Source organism: Perissodus microlepis, chromosome 22, assembly GCF_051167445.1.
Source record: "Perissodus microlepis isolate ML-2025 ecotype Zambia chromosome 22, ASM5116744v1, whole genome shotgun sequence".
Lineage (NCBI taxonomy): Eukaryota > Metazoa > Chordata > Actinopteri > Cichliformes > Cichlidae > Perissodus > Perissodus microlepis.
In genome coordinates, this window is record NC_140481.1 from 11470951 (window position 1) to 11492650 (window position 21700).

The window sequence follows — 21700 nt, forward strand, 5'->3', positions numbered from 1 at the left end:
TAACAGACTGCACATAGAAGATGGACTTAACTTTCACGTCTCAAAAGTGAATCCAATGAGAAGAGCCCTTAAATTTCACTACTTTCTCACCTCCAACATGGGGTGTTTGCTTAAAGGCAACCAGTTATGTAGACCTCTATATTCTCTCTTGATCCATCCCCTCAGTATAACCTTTCTAAAAAAAATGTTGGTCTTTGTCATCAGTTGTCTCGAATGTAGCATGATATTCATTTCATAAATTATTGTCCCAATTCTAGTTTAAAAAAAGGACTGTAAAGGAGGTGTGCTTTATGGCTCTTTTGTCGTGCTTGGGTTTAAAATACCAAGATGGCAACAGTGAAAAAGACTGTCTTTTATATACAGTCTATGCATCATGCACATTTATTATTTGCTGAGATAGTGTATCAAGCTAAAACAATCAGAAACCATGGCCATGTGAAAATTGAGCTTTGGCTTCTGCTCAGCTGTATCGGCTTAGACAAGTGTCCCAATTTTCCTCCCAGCATCCTGCTTCCCCCTTTTGTTTCTCACCTCGCTCTCACCTGTCTGCCTGCAACTCTCAATTTCAAAATCCTCTTCTATCTGTACGCTCCGCTGCTTCCCGTTCTCCCATCTGCTCTCCACATTCGCCGTTGAGCAAAATGAAAAGGAGGGAACAGATGACATGATCAAGTTACTCAAAACTGAGAAATGGTTGGAATGCAAACCAGATGTTTATTGCTTGACTTGAACAGAGGCGGGGGGGGGGGGGAAAGCTGTGTAGTTGAGGGTGAGAGAGAGTGCGCAGTGGTCGAGATGAAGAAGAAGAAGACGTCCCACCAAGGGAAAAAAAAACAGCAGGCAAGAACTGGCTTTGAGGGGAAATAAGAGGCAGAGAGAGGATGCAACTGTTGGAGTAGATGGAGGATAAGCTTACACCAGCTGAGAGATAATCTGAGCCCTATGTTTCTGTGCCTTTTGAGTGCCTGGTGATTTCCTTTTTCTTCAGTAAATTATCTATTTAGAGGGTTCATTTTCTTATCAGGCATCAAGCAGACTCCTATTTCAACAACTAACAGCTTGTAAGTAAGCTTGTGGGCACGTGTATGTGTGAGGTTGGATGAGTTTGTGAGCTGCCACCCCCGTTCACTTGAGGATGATTAGACTAAAGTGATGACAAGCAGGTCTTTAGCTAGTTCAGAAAGTGCCACAGAGAGGCTGTGTGTGCACGTGCCCCGGCGTGCACGTATCTGTCACGCGCGTGTGTGCACACAGCTCTCAGATGATGCCAGTGCCCCCCTCCTCACGAGCACTGTTACTTCCCCACCCACCTGCCGCTGTGTCAACCTGCTCCTCTGTCTGTCTTCCCATCGCTCCTTCTCCTTCTCTCCTCCCTCACCACCTTGTCTTTTCTTCCTTCGTCCTCCTCTCTAGTGATTCATACCGTCATCTTTCTCCAGATGGCCAGAGTTCTGTCACTGTGCTTCGTCACAGTGATAACAGCTACAGCGACTCACACACGCACACAAACACACGCACCCAGCAGTTTGTGCACACTTGCATACAACCCTTCCAAAAAAAGAGAAAAAGCCTTCTTAAATGCATTTAAGCCAACTTCTGCATGACCGTCTTCACCGGTTTTTACAAAAGCTAAACACAAATTAGACATTCAGACTTTGTGAGCATATACATAAAGGTATAACAACATTCAGGAAGATCATATTAATTTAAATTTACTTTAATTAAATATGATCCATGCCTAACACTATGGTATTTATGGATCTTGTTGTTCGAGTTCTAAAGTCAGTACTTCACATCCAACCAAAGCCACCGGAAGTCTTGCCAACAAAATCACCTGGATTCTTTTTGATATGACTCCAAGCTTGTCAGAGAGAAGAACATTAAATTAATAAATGTATATTTTGGCTCATTCACTTATCCAGGGAATATGAGTGGAGCAGTATTGCTCTGTTCTGGCAGTTCTAAGGCATCACGTTCACTGGCTGCAGAATAGCATGTGCCCTTAAGCTCCTTAAGCATGAGTCATTCTATTCACCTGTATTTTTTCTCCGTTGTTCCAATCGAGCTCCATTACCTGTCCACTGGACAGGTAATGGTAAATTGGCTTGCTGTATGAGAATACATCAGTGATTTGTGAGGAGAAAGTGGCTGTCATTTCACTTTCATGCCTGTTCTCTTTCAGCAAACACCAGTGGAGGAATGTGATTGAAATGGGCATCACCCATATGTGTAACGGCTGTAACAACAATAGAGCCGTCGTGAGGTTTGAAATGTCAGGAACAAGCGCGTACATGCTAAGTCAATTTTCCCTGCATAAGTAAAGGTGAAATAAACATATCAATAATTCATCGCCACTAGCCACATATCTGTGAACAGCTCGAGCACGGAATCCTCCATCTTGATTCAAATTTTCATCTTGCTGTTATCAGGTATGGGAATTTTCTCCAGCTATGGTAAATCCTCACAAAGTGAGTGATAGACACAGATGCCATGTCTGTCTTGTATAGACGCAAAGCTCAGGAAGGGATTTCTTTAGCTTCCTGATTTACACTGTTTTATCAGATATCAGTGATCCCGGAGATTGAAGATTAGATAGTGGGCAGGAGGTATCTTGTCCTTGTCCTTGTCTTTTTCTTCTTTATACTGCTTCTCTCTCTCTATTGAGCATATAGGTAATCTGTCTGCAGACTTTTTGTGGCAGCGAGGCGGGGAAGAAGCAGTAAATGTGTGTGGGAGTGTCTTTTACTCCTACACTTGCTCAAATTTAGATTTTGGTGTAGAAGGATACGTGTTTTGCTCCATCTCTATATTGTAGTCGGTAATGGAAGATAATTCTGTTTGATTAGAGAAGGACTGTTGTGCACTTCAAAGGAACAGTTCAGCACCTTGGAGAAAAACACTCTGGTTTCTATTTAATATAAGTTGAAAATAGTAAGTTAAATAAAACCTGAGAAAGCAGTTAGTACATTTTTCATTGTAAATCAGGATAGAAGTTAGCTTTCAAAGTTGGAGAGTATTGATGCTGTGTGCCACAGCATCCCAAAATCTGCCAAAAGCTGCAAGGCTTGCCAACATTCTGACAATCTGATTCACAAAAATTAAAGAAACAACTTGGTGTAAATGGACTGAAAATGGAAGTGCTTCCCATTTCTGCAGCTGAATCACCGTCACCATCACATTTATCTGCTAAGTGCTCTTTTGGGCTGGTGTTGACCAACTTTGCCGTTGGCTTTTGGGTAATAATTCAAGACATTAAGGTACAAAAAACACATAAGCATAAAAGCCACATTATTGCAATGTAATGGAACAGATAGTGTGAAATATGTCTTTCTACAGGAACGTCGACCAGTAAAATACCACATGAAAAAAAAGGTGACTGTGAGTTTGAATTCAAATCAGGACAAGCCCGATTAGCTACACCAATAATACATGAGATGTTTTTTTAAAATCGATATCATATTAATATTAATAGCATAATATTGTTAACTGGAGCACACAAGTGGATCTGAATAATAATCACAGTGATTGAGCTGTCCTAACATAACGCGCTACAGCACGTCATCCCCTAGGTTGAGTAAATTCTAAAAGGCTGTGCAGCTGCTTGCCTAATTGCTTTGTCAGTATTTTAAATAACAATTTATTGGTTTGTTAGTAGAGGTAAGCCATACAGCTGCAAATGATATCTCTAGGAAATTTGTTAAAAATCTGTAAAAAAAAAATAAAAAATAATAATAATAATAATAATAATAACACATAATAAAAAAACTGAACAATGATTTATAGGACAGGCAGTAGAATTTTTTTTTGTTTAGCACAAATAAAATTAAGGGCATTTTCCACCCGTTTTCAATTAGTTATTGTCATGGCAACTCATTGGCAACTCATTGATATCAATATACAAAAGGGGTCTGGTGTAGGCAGTGTGTTCTTTGGAAATTTGAAGTGAAAGTTTAAAATGACTGTTTAACACTTCACACTTAGCTTAACAATAACTGAAGTGGCTTAACCGGTGTTGTCACATAATAACATTGAAGTGGAAACACATTTTCTACCTTTCCAAGTTTTTAACCACCTGCTTAAACCCTTGCTTTTCTACCATGTAACTGCATCATTAATTTTTTATCCACCGTTTGTGCATCCTGGCATATGAAGTGCGGTTTATATTTGGGTCAAACATCATCATCTGCTAGTATCTTCTCATATTCGACAATGTGTTTTTGAAGGGTTTGTTGTTCCCACCTTTAGCTGATATAGTTTTCTTGGCTAATTTGCAAATTGGTCTGCTTTGTTGGAGTTTGTTAAAGCAGCTCTGTTTTTAGGTATTAAATCATCATTGAACCTGGCACATGGCTCTCGCTCTCAGACATGTTTGGGCTTGTGTTGTTGGTCATTGTACAAGGGAAAATAAACACATGACCTCACTATATCATTGGCATTGTGATAAGCTGTTTTTTTATCACGTGAAAATTTATATGGGAAGTGTTATATCACAAATCACTGGTTCTTAGTGGATATTGCAGGCTCTAGTTGCATAGGTGACTCACTCCACTGTAGTAGAGCACAACTATTGCTGATATATAAGTATCAGCACTTATAATGGCTGATAAATGAAAGTGAACAAAGTAAAGAAAAGACAGGAGAAACACCCTTCAGCCATGTGATGAGTTTTGGTGTTGCAAGGTTTGTCTACAAGGGCACTCTGCAGCCTCCCTGTTAGCAACACATTTGGAATGCCATAAACACAACAGCTAAACAATCTGAGCAGAGCTGTGCAAAATATTAGCAAGTGATCCATGCCTTAATGCGACAATAAAACAAGATTATTTTTAAAGTGCATCACCATATTATCTCAGTAAGGGCTAATAAATAACTACATGTAACAAGTGTTAGGACAAACTGTTTCTACCTGTGATAGAAAAAAGATATTGGCCTATATATCTGATTTTTAAATCATCAAGTATCTGTATTGATATCAATATTAAAACTCCTATCTACTCTGGAGATAGGATGGTGCTACTCTAGTCAAGGGCATCTTTTGCTTCCATACTAGCTTCAGTTGCTCTATGGGAGCCTAGAACTTGAGCTTACCCATCTCAAGGTACTACTGTTTATAATTTCTGCCACACATCTTCAAATGTGAACTTTCTGGTCTTTCCTGGTATTTACACTCTTCTTCTCCCAAAACGTTCCTTTAAGAGAATATTGTACTTGAGTTTGTAGTCAAAGTTCTTCAAGGCTAACACTGATTTGTCGGCTTTTTTTTTGTTTTTTTGTTTGGAGGTTAAACCCAGTTTAACATGTTGTTATCACAGGTTTTCTTCTGCTTTGTGTTACATGTTCTGCTGAGAAAATAAATTCCTAATGAGAACAGGTGAGGGGAAAATATCCCCTTAAGTACTATTTAAGTGGACGACAAGAAAACAGTATGGCAGAAAGCCATTGTGAAAGAGGACACAGATTCTTAAAAAAATGTTTGTTAGAATTATTTCTTTACTTATGCTTGGTCTATTTTGATATTTATTAAAAAAAAACTATTAATATTAATATTAATGATATCCGGTATCAGTGCAAATTAGATGCAATCTTGTGCCTGAAGTACATGAGAATAATGATTTAATGGTTATTTAATCATTTTAACTTATAATCCAGGACTTAGATGCAAACTCCTAAAACATGTTTTTCTTTCTCACAGTCTAAACAAGTTAATGGTTGTAATTTGCACATATCTGTGGATTTAAAGGCTCTAAATCTAACACCTAAAGCAATGTGGAAATCCAGAGTCTATGTAATGTAATGAGTAGCTGTGACATTTTATTTTATTTCAATATAAATTCTAATTATGTGACTGCGATGCACGCGGCCCATTGATTATGAATGTCGTCCACAGTTCACTTGAGCCTTCCTTGGGGGGCTGTTAGGCTCTGAGTTGAAAGGTTAAACTGCACCACAGTTAGCTGAAGGGAGGCAGATTGATCGTCTGCTCATCCGTCTCTCAGTGATAGATGGTATAGTTCTGCTGGGACATTCCTGACCTGACCTTTGAAACAGTGCTTCCTCTCTGGTTTTAATATACATTAGTCACAAAGGATTGAACGCTCACAAATGCCCACTCACTATCTGACAGACACGCAAGCATGAGTCTTGCCCGGAAGAATGGTGTAAAATAATGTAACATGGTCACAAAATTTTTCCACCTCCTATGGATGCTGTTGGTCCTGAAAGTGTAGTTTCCCCTGATTTCTCATGCAATGTAGGTGCAAATGCACTGGAGAATGTGAGTGGGATTATCACTGCAGAATATGTGGGGTCTAATGTAACTCAAAGAACTGAGCTCAAAGATGTGAGGAGAATGACAATGAGTTGATAATTGACTTTCGCTGTTTCACACATTAGACTCACACGTAATTGTGCTTTTCTCACCCCCCCAAGACGACTGGGAAATAAAATCGAAATGATTCGAGCAGCGCACACGTGTGTGTACATATGTTTGAACAGAGACGCGCACACCTGTGCGGGGTAGAGCGCGCTCAAGTATGAAAAAATGCTTGAAGACAGGGATTTGTCTTTATGTGTGCTTTCCTGTTACACTGTTGTCATGGGAACAGCATACAGCTTCTGTGTCAGGAGCAGTGAATGACACTGAACTGCACTTGTTTTCTTTTCTTTTTTATTCATCCTCCACTCATTGCTAAAAATGCAAGTGTACATACAGAGCTTAAGGACACATATCCATCGTGTTTTGTAAGGGAGGCCCATTTGCACCCATGTAGACTGATACACTAGGAAAGACAGAGGTCTCTCTGAAAGCGTAGAATATCAACTGTACCAGCATGTCTTCGACTCTGAATGGACTATTTTCTATTGATTAACTTGGTGCGTAGGTTGCTGAGGAGCTCTGTTGCTCACAGTAGCACCAACTTTCCGTAGGGCTGTTGGAATGTACTGATAAGAAAGTGAAAAAAAAAATGATGAAGTCTACCTAAAACACTGATCTCTATGGAAAAGGTGCTAAAATCCTAGTGAGAGATAGGGTTTTTTTTTTCAGGGGGTAGGTAGGTGGCTGTTGTGCAGGTCCTTTTGGCTGGAATGGTAATACTGCTGGTTAAATACAGGGAGTGCAGAATTATTAGGCAAGTTGTATTTTTGAGGAATAATTTTATTATTGAACAACAACCATGTTCTCAATGAACCCACAAAACTCATTAATATCAAAGCTGAATGTTTTTGGAAGTAGTTTTTAGTTTGTTTTTAGTTTTAGCTATTTTAGGGGGATATCTGTGTGTGCAGGTGACTATTACTGTGCATAATTATTAGGCAACTTAACAAAAAACAAATATATACCCATTTCAATGATTTATTTTTACCTATGAAACAAATATAACATCTCCACATTCACAAATATACATTTCTGACATTCAAAAACAAAACAAAAACAAATCAGCGACCAATATAGCCACCTTTCTTTGCAAGGACACTCAAAAGCCTGCCATCCATGGATTCTGTCAGTGTTTTGATCTGTTCACCATCAACATTGCGTGCAGCAGCAACCACAGCCTCCCAGACACTGTTCAGAGAGGTGTACTGTTTTCCCTCCTTGTAAATCTCACATTTGATGATGGACCACAGGTTCTCAATGGGGTTCAGATCAGGTGAACAAGGAGGCCATGTCATTAGTTTTTCTTCTTTTATACCCTTTCTTGCCAGCCACGCTGTGGAGTACTTGGATGCGTGTGATGGAGCATTGTCCTGCATGAAAATCATGTTTTTCTTGAAGGATGCAGACTTCTTCCTGTACCACTGCTTGAAGAAGGTGTCTTCCAGAAACTGGCAGTAGGACTGGGAGTTGAGCTTGACTCCATCCTCAACCCGAAAAGGCCCCACAAGCTCATCTTTGATGATACCAGCCCAAACCAGTACTCCACCTCCACCTTGCTGGCATCTGAGTCGGACTGGAGCTCTCTGCCCTTTACCAATCCAGCCACGGGCCCATCCATCTGGCCCATCAAGACTCACTCTCATTTCATCCGTCCATAAAACCTTAGAAAAATCAGTCTTGAGATATTTCTTGGCCCAGTCTTGACGTTTCAGCTTGTGTGTCTTGTTCAGTGGTGGTCGTCTTTCAGCCTTTCTTACCTTGGCCATGTCTCTGAGTATTGCACACCTTGTGCTTTTGGGCACTCCAGTGATGTTGCAGCTCTGAAATATGGCCAAACTGGTGGCAAGTGGCATCTTGGCAACTGCACGCTTGACTTTTCTCAGTTCATGGGCAGTTATTTTGCACCTTGGTTTTTCCACACGCTTCTTGCGACCCTGTTGACTATTTTGAATGAAACGCTTGATTGTTCGATGATCACGCTTCAGAAGCTTTGCAATTTTGAGACTGCTGCATCCCTCTGCAAGATATCTCACTATTTTTGACTTTTCTGAGCCTGTCAAGTCCTTCTTTTGACCCATTTTGCCAAAGGAAAGGACGTTGCCTAATAATTATGCACACCTGATATAGGGTGTTGATGTCATTAGACCACACCCCTTCTCATTACAGAGATGCACATCACCTAATATGCTTAATTGGTAGTAGGCTTTCGAGCCTATACAGCTTGGAGTAAGACAACATGCATGCAGAGGATGGTGTGGACAAAATACTCATTTGCCTAATAATTCTGCACTCCCTGTATGACCCAGCTGGAAGGAACTGCCTGGCTCTCCCCCTTCTCTTCCTCTCTGTCTGAGAGAACACATGCTCCATTGTGCTTCTTTTGCCAGCCCTGATAACAGGCAGGAATGTTTGCATGCATTCATGCAAATGTGCATTTCTGCATGCATCCCTCTTCAGTGTCTTCTTAGTATCCAGCCGCTTTCTTCAGCTCTTTAATCTTTGGCTTAATCTTTGCATGTGGGCGCTGTTTGTTTTCTTACCCCACACGTTTCAGCCTGCAGCTACGTTGCCTTGACAGTGAGTTTTTGTGGGGTTTCTTGCGCGTGTCAGTATTAACTTTGTGTGCCATAGGCATCAACAGATCCTTTCATAGAGCTTGCAGTGAGGATGTTGCAACTAGAACAACACTGCATCATTAGCACTGGTATTCTTAGCATGTGTTCCCTGATTTACAGTTGAGAGTGTGTGCTAACAAATGTATTCACATATCAGTTTCTTTCAGTATCCACTCAGAGAAATCACTGCTGTATTTTGACCTGACACATTCATGCAGCAGGAAGCCATTCCAGCCTTTGAATGTGCACCATTATGGAAATGGAAACTTGTTTTGTTTTGTTTTTTTCTTTTAAGGAAAAAATAATAATTACCATTCAGCCCAGTGGAAACAACCTGTGGAAGGGAGGGCTGAGAGGGACCAAAGCCTATCACTAGCACCTTCCACTGCATTTGGCTTGCCTGTTAACGGCAGGAGGTGTCGTTCAGGCATAGACATTAGCCAAATGTATGGGGGTGAGCCGGATCACTTAGCTCGCACATTTTCATTTTAATGGCGGCCATCGCAAGGTTAATTCAGATGTGATGCGGTCAAGACGTGCTTACGTGCTGACACGTCAAGAGACAAATGGTGGTGCTGAGAGGATCCATGGGGCGGAAGGGTTTATCTGTCCACCAGGGAGCAGTTATCGGTACACACACACACACTAAACAATTGTTTTTTTGAAGTGTACTCATGGGCTAAGTTAGCTGTGGATAGGCTACAGTAATACAAACAATAAACACACTCAAAAGGAAGCATTCTTTAGTTTGAAATTTTTATTCCAGCTGGATGCTTTTTTTCTATAGACTGCCTCATACTTACCATATATAGTATTTTTTTAGTTTGTCTTGGGAATAATGAAAAGGCTGAACTCATATGGATGAATGTACCACCAAATAACACCAACAGGAGCTGTTCCGCCATGGAAACTCAGCACACAGTTTTTGTGCTGAAGCTAATACCAGTCAAGGTCTGGAGCACTGCAATTATTGAATCAGCAGAGTGTTCACAACTTTTATACTATGTAACTTTATGTGGTCTGCTTCTTCATGGGTGAGTTTGTAACTGCTGTCTGGTGAGGAAGGAGCGGCTAGCAGGTCCAGCGGGCATGTGGTGTGGAGGTTAGCTGGACAACTCGGAGGCCAGTCAGTTAGACAGAACAACAGACCTTTATTTGGCGATAACAGAACAAGACCATACAAGCCAGGTCTCCACGGCTCTACCCTATTCGTTCATACATGTGCCGGGGTTAGGCAGTTGCCTGCGCTAGCCCGTTACAATGGTATGGTCTCTCTAAACAGATGCATGGTGAGCAGCATGCTCGGCTGTAATAGCTGCCACTGCACTCACACTAGGAGACTCTCAAACTACCGTAATAATAGAACGACACCCCCTAGTGGTGCTATACTATAATAAGGGTTATTATGCTACAAGTTGCTGTGGTTCAGGCAACTGAAAATGGGACTGAAAATGCCTGAGTTCACAGATTAAGAGTTGGGACCCAGAGGTATGTGTTGGAAAATATGGAAAAGGAAATCCAAAAATCCTGCGTGACAGGATGTAAACATTAAAGGAACGTTAATGGCATCCCACCGCAGCTTCTTCTAGACAGATGGATTGAAAGCACTGGAGGCAAAACACACACACACACACACACACACACACACACACACACACACATATATATATATATAAGTTTGATTGTGGGGAGTTAAAGTATCTCTTTAAACTTGAAACAAGACTCATTCTCTGAAATTGCATTCATCTTGCGCAACATAAGACATAAAACACTTCTATTATTGTCTGGAAGAACAGGATGCTCTCTGCATCTTTGTCTTTTGTCCAAAGGCAGTCTTGAATCATAGATGGGTAGATGGGGAGACAAGGGAGCGATAGAGAGAGAGAGAGCAAGGGGAATAAGGAAACAGAGAAAAAAAACTGATTGGGTCCAGAAAGAAGATTTGCACTGCTGTATTGCCAGTATTATTTGCGTCTTTATGGCATTATGAGACTGTGATGTCGGGATTGTGTTCACTTTGATGAAATATCCTCCCATTCATAGTCACTGTGGAGAGTGTAATTGTATCTCAGCAGAGGAGTTACATGCAGACATCAGACACTATACTCACCCAGGGTATAGGGATTACACTCATACATGTGTAGACAAATGATACCTCCACACACAGGCACGTGTACACGCCTGTCTCTCTTTACTTGCACAAACGAACGCATACACACACACGCACACGCACAAATGCCACTGAAGCCTCCCTCGAAATGGACCTCTAGGTTTTGCCAGCAGTGCAGATTAAGCACTATCTTGCTGTGAATGTCACACTGGCTGTCTGTGACCTCAGCAAAACAGGTAAAAAATATCCCACCCTATATAGTGTTCTTCCTCTGTCCCACTCATTCAACCCCCCCTGCTGCCCCCATTGGCTGGTGTCCCTTCTCTCGTCGCCCTCACTTGTTCTTTCTGGCAAACGTTCATTCTGCTATTTTTTATTTCCCTGCAGTTTGGACCTCATTTCACCTTTGCTTCTATTATTCCTCGCATCACGTCTTCCAAATCTATTTTCTTATATGTCCATGGATTCAGTCTGCTTTGTGTCTGTCTGCCCCACCACCCGTTCGCCCTTAGCCCCGCTTCTTTCTCTCTTTCCTTTTTGGTCTCTTCTTGTCTCCTTCCTCTCGGAGGGGTTGCTGTCCTGCCCGAGTGCAGCGCAGTGACCATCGATTCATCAAAGTGTCACAGCGCGCCACCACAGTTCTGTGTGTCTGCTACGGAACAACTGCACCAGCAAAGCAAACAACAGCACCTGCACACAAACACAGGCACAGGTAGAACCTGGAGTGCTGCCCCAGCAAGGTCACACCTCTCCCTGTACACTCATTTGGCAGCCTGCGCACCGGAGATGCTAAGTGCCAAGTGGATGCTGCCAGTGGCACAGCGGGCTAAGCAGTGGACAACATATCTGTTGAACATCCACACAGTTAACATTCCACTACAAGCCTTCTGCAAACAGTTCCCAATGGCATGATGGAAGATGAAATATGCTAAGCACTTAAAAACGATGGCCATTTCCTAATTGCTGAACTAGCATCTCTGCTGCTCTTCGGCATTCACTGGTTCACCAGAATTTACACAATCTGAGAAAACATGACCTTCTTACTTTACCGGTGGCTAAAAAAGCACCGCCAGCAGTGTCTTTATGGTGTCTTTATGGTGTGTCAGTAGAGTCAACTGCAGGTTGGGCTCTTCCCTGCAGATTTACACCGAAGGCCTTCAGAGTAGGTCACCAGCTCCCAGATGCTAATTTCATAATGCATCCTGGGCGAGCCTTAAATAATTCATCCAAGCCCCAAGTGCAGGATCCACTTAATCAAAGGCTCTGGGTTTTCAAAGAACAGGGACAGCAGACTTACAGAACCTCGGTTAACCTCACTTGAATCTTATGGTGACCTTTTTTTCTGCAGTTGCGCATAATTTAGAATGAGCATGACCGCAGGGTGCAGCAGAAACATCTGCAAGTGTCCCTGTTATCACCCCCAGATATGAAAATCAAACTCAATAATGTTGCAAATTGGTCCTTAATGGCCACAGAAGTGCATTTTCAAGCGCCTGTTTTTTCTACAAGTGAATTCTGAGTCTGAGCCTGACCGTTTTTCATCAGGAATATAACTGTTTTTGGCTACAGCCAGAATAAAACAACTCCTCGTAAAACTCTAGTTTGGTCTTTTGTCCAAGATTGTATGCATCATTATCAATTTAGGAGTTGGTAACTTGGCACTGCTGCTTACAATTCAAAACAGCATTTAGCAGAGCTCTGGCAGCATACATATCCTCCATCATTATTACTTTTTCTTTTCATTTTTTTGCTTCGCTTAATTGTGTCCATAAAACACAAAGCTTGAGTTCCTGCCTGGTTGATCACCTGTCATACAGCGTGCTTCATGCTGTAATGGCATGTGCACTGTGTGTGAAAACCTTTTATTTAGCTGCAGAACACACTCTCTTTGTAATGTTTTCACTTCAGCTGGTAGCACCTCAAGAGTCACGAAATCAGTTATTTCTTCAATTTGATGCTGAAAGTGATTAATAACAATTCAATCGCCCTAACCTTCCTGGTATTGTTTTATAATACAGTCCACTCTACTCGTCTTTACTCAGTACAATAGGTTGGCAGACCCTTTTGATCCCCATCAAGCTCTGCAATCTGTCTACTCTACAGTGTGAGCTCCTGATTGGCATTGTCTAACTGAGGCGCTGTAATGAGGGAGATGATGAGGAGATTATTGACTGGGTTGTGGGTAAGAAAGTCAGGTGGGAGAGTTAGACGTGGGGGTTTTACCTGGATATTAGTATTGACCTGATGGTAATTGGGAGGCTGGATGTTCACTTGCTGAGCCTATTTAAAGGCTTTAATAAAAAATCAGATGAAGATAGCTCTCACTTTGATCATTTTTTGTTCTTCTCTCTTGATTCTTCTTAAAGAAGAGGGGGAAAAAGTACATGATTTTACACATGCCATGAATTCACTTACAGATTTCTAAAGCAAGCAAATAGCTAAACTCTGGATGCACTATTAAGTTTAATTCTGTTCCACGTACGTTAATTCTTGTCTGCGTACGAGTGCACTCACATTAGCATCTTTTGGAAGAGGTCAAGCGCACATGAAGCACTGAAAAGTGACGGTCGAGAGGCTTCTGCCTGTTTTTGGACCAGACAGGCCCTTGGGAGTCAACAGTGGCATGACAGATACACTGTGACTGGATGAACCTCGAGCTGCTGCCAATGCCATCCAGACAGCCTATATCTTAACTTTCTGAAACTATCTGCTTTTATCCTTCTCCCCTCAAAAATGCATTTCCTCTACCTGGGAAAGAAAAATATGTTTGTATCTGTGTGTGTGCATGTGCTTTTGGGTGGGTGGATGTTTTTCCAGTAGCGATTCAGGATACATAAACACCTTGACGTGGTGTGTAGCCCCTGAAATCTTTGACATTCACTTTGATTGCTACCATGAGATCAAATGCAGCATTTGCTTGTCCGGGTAACCAATAACAAACCCACTTTTTCAGCTTTGTTTACTTTGTTTTTTCAACTTTGAGTGAAAGTAAAATGTATTTTTGTTAAGCCCCTCCCCTTTTAGTCTCTTTAGTTGCCTTCATGCTTGGTGCCTTATTACCTGTAAATCCCTGCTGGTTTCTCAGACATGATGCATATTTCAGAGTGAAAATATGGACAGATTTTGGGCTTTGAGTTTTCCCTACCCATCAGAGAATGTGCACAAAGTAGAACAGAGTCTATATGCTTCACAACCATTCAATGTCCACCTCCACCCCACCCCCACAACCCATCAAAGCAGCCTCTACTTTTACCTGTCTCAAAGCTGCGATGTGTTTACTCAATAATCCTTATTTAAACTGTCACTTTTTTATGCCCTCAGGTAGCATGCATTGATTCATCACAGACATTTGCCCTGTTTGTCTGTGCATACAAATGAACAAAACAAATATCGTATCTACTGCAAGTCTTGCATTCTGGTTGTTGAATAATGTGGGTTATCCAGATAACAGATGTCCTGCAATTATACTCTCCTAATTACATTTTAATCAGGCTACATTATGATGCAGGTTTTTTGGCTGAAGTGAACAAAAGGGAAATATACTTCATTTGTATTAACAGCATGTGCAAGGATATATTCATTTAGCTCACTTCTGTGTGACCGCGAATATGTTCATAGGGTACCAGATTCCTGATGTAGCGAGAGATTTAAATCTGACTGTTCAGATTTAGTGTTCTTTGGGGGGGGTTATGATTTTTTGACATAAAGAAAATCATCACCATGTCCATCTCTTCTGCTTATCCAATTCAGGGAGCCAACCATTCGCACTCACATTCACACCTATGGACAATTAAGAAACATCAGTTAACCTAACCCCACTCACTGCATGTCTTTGGACTGTGGAAGCCGGAGTATCCGGAGAGAACCCACACAAACTCCACACAGAAAGATCCCATCCTGATGGTGGAATTGAACTCAGGACCTTATTGCTGTGAGGGAAAAGTGCTAGTCACAGCTTTTTGTGGTAAATGGCCTGTATTTGTATAGCGCTTTTACTAGTCCCGCCTAGGGACCCCAAAGCGCTTTACACACCCAGTCATCCACCCATTCACAAACTGGTGGAGGCAAGCTACAGTTGTAGCCACAGCTGCCCTGGGGCAGACTGACAGAAGCGAGGCTGCCATATCGCACCAACACCAGTAGGCGGTATAAGTGTCTTGCCCAAGGACACAACGACCGAGACTGTCCGAGCCGGGGCTCGAACTGGCAACCTTCCGATTACAAGGCGAACTCCCAACTCTTGAGCCACGGTCGCCCGTGTATATATCTTTTTCAATTATGCATTGCAAGTTTTGATTTTAAAAAAAAAAAGAAGAAGAAGAAAAGCAGGTATTGTAGTGGCAGAAAATTACAATCATCTCCATTCTGTTTTTTTTACAGGCTTTTTTTTTTTTTTTTTTTTTTACAATGTATGAAATCAAATTAATATCATTTTAAGAGGCACCTTAGCCCAAAACCAAACTCCTACATTTTCCACCAGGCTGTAGTGTTATTTCTCCACCTAGATTTTTTTGTATGGTCTGCTTTTGCTCCACAAGGCAAGCGGTCATTAGCAGTGGCAATTCATTCCATCATATTCAAGAGAAGGCTGGCATCTCTACAGTGGATATCTACCGAGCCCGGCAGGTGACACCAAAATCATCTAGATAGAGGAAAAGTGGTATAGACCAGGGGGAAATATGGAAATTTGATTTGGGAATAATGTGCCTCTTTAACTATTGAACGTTATGTGTATAAACACAGTAATTTGTAAATTAACTCTGAAAGCACAGACAAAATGCAGAGTTGTGCATAATATAGCTAGTGCAATGACACATCATTCCTCATTAGCGATTAATTACAGCCAAATCCTAACATTGATTAAAAGTCTCGGCTGTGCTCAGATCAGTCGAAGACAAGTCATTTAGCTTGGAGATTGAAAACGCTCACAGACACATAGACAACGCTTCTTACATCCACCCCGAGCCTTGTACGGATACAATTAAAATCTCAGATTGAAGGCAGTTTAAGTGGCTGCTGAAAAAAAAAAATGCAAGATGAGCTCAATTAATGTAGCAATCAAGTACGTCTCCTCCTCTCCCCTCTCGTCACCTCGACTCTTCTTCTCGAGCTATGTCATGTATTAACGTGGGAACCTATTATTAATGTGGTGGTAGGACCAGTGCTGTGTGTGATGAACAAGCGTGTGATGATGGAGGTGGGTAGAGGTGGGGAAAGCTGAGAGAAGGGGGGGCGAGCCATTTAGCACTGCAATATTAATGGCTTATGCTGTAGGTGATAATGGATGTTGCTGCATTTGGTGCAAAATGTTTGACTGTGGGTGTGCATTTGTATAATTTCCTTTCTTGAGTGTAGATGAGTGAGGTTTTTGTCTTTTTATTTGGAGAATCCTTAACGTTTAAGCACTCTGCTAGCTGTTCTGCTGCAACGTGTCTTTCTGCCTTTTAATAACTGACTATTTCTTTTTCTCTTTCTCTTTCTTCACAGCTCAGAACTGCAGTTACACATTACAGAATCCCAATGGGACAATAGAAAGCCCTGGATATCCTTACGGCTATCCTAACTATGCCAACTGTACATGGGTCATTGTGGCGGCGGAGCACAACCGACTACAGCTGGTGTTTCAAGGCTTTGCCCTAGAGGAGGACTTTGACATCTTGTCTGTATATGATGGGCCGCCCAGCCCTGGAAACCTGCGAACAAGGTAGTTTATTTTGTGTATGTTCTGAAAAAGCCTCACTAGAAGCACATACACGCTATTTGGCTACCATATTAGTAACAGTCATTTCAGGCTAGCAAGATCAAGCAATTCTGTAAAATAATAAGGGATGAGCCGTGACTTCAGTTTCAAAGACATAAAAACTGCACATATAGATGCAACAGAGGTTTGGTGACTGTGTTTTTTGAGTGAGGATGAAAAATCTAAAAATGATGAGTCTTCATTAACGACTCAATCCATTGTGCTGGCTTCTCTTACCAAAGCTCTAAACAAATTCCATGTTAATTTATATTATGGATGTGGCTTGCCAAGAAACCTGCACTTAACATCATGTTTACTGTAATTATGAATAGATATGCCTGACCACTCATTTTACACTGCTGGGAAATCTGTGTGGATACATCGAGGTTCAGTGTGCTTAGCGCTGAGTGATGCACTTCTACATATCTTGGTTGAAACAAGATGTTATTGAGTTACTATTAACTTGATCATACTATGACCTCTGACATCAACAAGGCATTTTCATTCAGAGACCTGCCATTCATATTTTCTGTTTCTGAACCACTCTGTAAATATGCTTGTGATAGAAACTTCCAGTAGATCAGCAGCAGTTTCTGAAATGCTTAGACCAGCCCATGTGGCACCAGCAAGCATTCCAGCACGCCATGTTTAAAGCCACTTAAATCATAATTTTTTTTCTCATTTTGATGAACACTTTGAACTTCACCAGGTTTTCTTGACCATGTCTATAGGTCTATAGGTACCTAAAAAAGTGACTGTATAAGTGTCTGTATTTGGATTAATGCAAAATTGAAATATCAGTGTTGCTTTCATATTTTAAGGTTTAATCGTTTCATTTAAGTTAAATGAAAAGCATTTAATACAGTCTGATAAGTATCTGTTCTATACATCAGCACCATAGTGGCACAGAAGCAAGAAGGTTCTGGATTTGAACCTGCCTGTGTTTTCCCTGTGCCTGCAGGTGCAGATATGAGCTTGATAAACCTGATCAATAAGATTAGAAAAGTATTCTGTCCCAGTCCATTTTTAAGTGCGTGAATGACGGGCACCTTGCAGCCGTTTTGAACAGTCACTTTTTGCACTGCTACATTAAAGTACCAAAGTGTCACCAGAGGTTCAAAACTCACTGAAGTACAAATAAGTACCCCTCGTTACAGGTACATTAGTGCTCCACTGACAAGCTTTGGTACTTTTTGCCCAACCGCTCACCCCTTTGAATGCTCAGATTTTGCCTCAAAGACGGCGCCACGTTCCCAAATCCGTGTTAATGCAGCCACTACAAAGATCTTGGGAATCTGAAAAGAAAACCCTGATTTTAATCAATTAAATTGTACTTTTTGAGTCATTTGCCCTCAACGGTATTGATGACGGCAATGGACAGGTAATTGGAAAAGAGGGGAAATTATCAAGATTAAAATCAGTGAAGCATTCAGAAGCAGTCGGAGCAGACACTTTGGTGACTAATACCATACGGACTCTGTGGACCCTGCGACGGCATCCGGGGTTATTCCCTGGGATTCTGGGCACATTTTATGCTTGAGAGCTTCCCACAAAAAGAAATAACTTCTCACTTGGGTGTGGAGACTCAAACAAACAATTTCTGAAACAACTTCCTCCAGTTCAGCCAATTTAATACCCTTAGAGAATCCTGCCTCGTGCTTTCCCGTGAAACTCATACAGTCCGTGTTTGGTTTTGAGATTTTAGAAGTAAACATTCTATTTATATCAGCTACAATTATAAAAGATAGAGCCGGAGAGCTTCAATTTATTGATTCAATTAAGTTTATTTTGGGATATCGCTGCTTGCAGGCTATCTAGCTAACCTCTTGGCAGCCCTCTTGCTAACACACTCACCTAATTAGAGACAATTTCACGGTTTGATCAATTAAAGCCACACCGAAAAATGCTTTTAGTTCCTGTCACCTTCCGCTACGAGCTTGGCCTCGCATTTTAAAGCATATGAAAGCCCTCTGCAGACAAATGAGAAAAATGTTAAGCGCTCTTGTCCCCGACACTGTTTCGAGTCTCCGTCGGGCCTTCTCTGTTTTTCCCCGTCTCTCTCTCTCTCTCTAGCTCTCACCCCCTCTCTTCCCCTTCCCCTCCCCTCCTCTGCATCTCTCATTTTGTGCCAGTGGTGCCTCTACAGCATCTCCCCACAGAAAGCAAATGAAAGAGAGAAGAAAATCCATTATGGATTGGTGTTGCCCTGTTCTCACCCAGCCTTTCTGCTGTTTGGACTTCTGGGCCTTGTTGTATATTGATGCTCCGGCGGGACAGAGGGGTGGGGGTGGGGAAGGAGGGGAGGAAGTGTTTCTCTCTCTGTCAAAGTCCTTTGAAAATAAGTGAAGGAAAAGAAAATGAATTTAAAAAGACGATCACAAAAAAAGAAAGTTGGGGGAGGGGGTTGATGAAACGGTGAGCGAGATGGAGAAGCAGTGAAGTTCTTGCTGGGGATTTTGTTTGTGTTGACTTTGATGAGAGTTCCTCTCCTTTCAAAAGAGGCATCTTGTAATAACGTCAGACTTCAGACTGTATCTTTGAGTGAGCTCGGGATTAAGCTAGCAAGCAGCTTTTACCAGTCAACAGGCGTCTGTCAGAACACACTTGTGTATTTGCACTGACACCCCCACGCGTGCACGCATTTTCCTGCGCACGCAGACGCACACGTGATAATTTCAACCTTCTCCCTCCCACTTGTGTCAGAGGTAATTTTCCTCCCATCCTCCTTACTCTTCGCCCTCCATTCCATCCACACCTATTTTCAAAAATCTTATCTCTTCTTGCTGCTCTCCATTTTGTGTCTTGCATGCATTTTTTTTTTTGCTAAGTTTGATCAGTGCTTTCTGTGCATCACTGTGTGGCCCTTCAAGCTTTAAATATTCTCTTTGATCTCAAGTCGTCATAAAAAAATAAATAAATAAATAAATGTTTTCCCTAATTTCATATTCAAATGATCACCTTTCATTTCCTATTCAAAGCAGTCACTCTGTGCTGGATTTGTTTATTTATCCATTAATTTATTCGCTGCTGTCACAGCAAAGCCAAGAAAAACGGTGTTATCAGGGGAACGCTGGGTTACAAATCAGCTATGTATACGCGTGTGTGTGTATTTCAATGTATATATGCACTCTGGTGTGTGTGTGTGTGGGTGTGGGTGGGTGGGTGTTTGCGAGCGTGTATTCTCCTGCAGTAGTTGCTTTATGAGTCACTGCCACTCCTTAAGAAATGCATATGTGAGTCAGTCTGTTGCTGCAGCACTTCATTTAACTGCCGATCCCAACTGATACCTAGGAAGCAGACAGAAAACTCGAAGGAAATTTCAGGTGTTTGAAAAAGAAGTGCGCAGAACTGAGACTCACTGATTTAAATCCCACAACGCAAGCACGAGCTGCTGCTGGTATTTGATTACTGTTAATTAAACAGAGCATTGCATTCCAAAGGCAAGGTGATTAATTGGTCACGTTCATCGTGGGTGCTCGATGGTGTGGTGGAAGTTGTTGTAAAAATCGTTCAACATTCTCTTTAAAAATAAAAAATGAATGAAACCATGAAAGAGAGATGTATACAATTTTATAGAGAACCATATTTATATTGCATATTTTAACCCATTTAGCTATTTTCAATCATTTTCATATACACTGAATTCAGAGCTGGAGAGATTAAAGTAGCTTAGCATGAATAGTAAGAGTAGTTCTTTTCAAAGTAAGAACAAAAAAGAAAAGAATTCAAAGTTCAAGGTTGTATCACATGCTATATGACTGGACAGCATTAGGGGTTAAAAGTGTCGGTTGCCACAGACAGCCAGTGCGCAGATCTCTGTAGGCTTAGCCTATTCCAGCTCTATATCCTGTCTGTGACAACAATCCCCTTGTTAAGTGACAACGTACTGATCCTGCTTTGGATCTAGGCCTCCACCAGGCCAGTTCAGTCCATGCTGTGCTCCTTAACTGATACTATCGCCCAAAAAACATCTCACTTTTCCACTATTTATTTATTTTTTCTCTTTAGCACTCTTTATGGACAGCATGGCTTTAAGTTGTGCTTTTAAAAAAGTCACGGTGTATGGTCTACTACAGCCACCTTCCTCAACTTTTGATATGAAGATTAAATTGAGGGTTATGACTTTTTAGACATAAAATATGTCAAACCATCCGGCATTTTAATGACTAACCTCTTGTTGTGGACTGTGTCATCTGACACACTCTGTTGACGGCAGTTTCCATGTTTTCTTCTTGACATATGAAGCTGCTTGCCTCTGCCAACCATTCACCTGTAAGTGCAATACATCACTGACTGACACTTAACACGCACTTCCCTTAAGAACAATTTAACCATAGCTAGCGAGTTCCTGTGCTTCTGTGTTGTCTATTAGTCTAATGATAGAACTGGACATGCTGTGTCAGATCATTTTATTGCACAAATAGGCCAGTTGTTTTCATCTGCTTTCAGTCTTCATGCTGATACTATGCATCCATCCATCCATCCACCCATTTTTACTTCTGCTTATCCGAGGCCCCGGCCAGATGGTTCATTCAAACCTTCTTGCTGTGAGGCAACAACACTAATCACCGTGTCACTGTGCTGCCCGCTCGCACCATCACTGCAAATAAATGCTAATTAGATTATAATTAGATTAAGACTAACCTTTTCCTAAATTTCTATACCTTTTGTACAAAGTAGTAAGATAGCTGGTTTAAAGCATACAAAATCCATGTTCAAGAGCATATTTCTATTTTATTGCTGCTAAATGACATTTAAATTATCATTAGGAAATTTTTCGCTAGACTCCACTAACCCCGGGTGACTTGGGTTAAAGAGTCTGTGCTTTTACAGCATAGCAGTCAGAGAGGCCTTCCAAA

The 21700-nt window shown here is 41.4% G+C and overlaps 1 protein-coding gene across 2 annotated transcripts in view; it reads left to right on the forward strand.

Moving 5' to 3' along the window:
- Positions 1 to 21700, forward strand: part of csmd2 (CUB and Sushi multiple domains 2) — a 270938-nt gene that overhangs the window by 3992 nt on the left and 245246 nt on the right. For both annotated transcript variants that reach the window (XM_084918556.1, XM_084918557.1), the window contains one exon: positions 16589 to 16805. In XM_084918556.1, coding sequence (XP_084774682.1) covers positions 16589 to 16805 — 217 coding nt within the window. The remainder of the gene's footprint in view (positions 1 to 16588; positions 16806 to 21700) is intronic.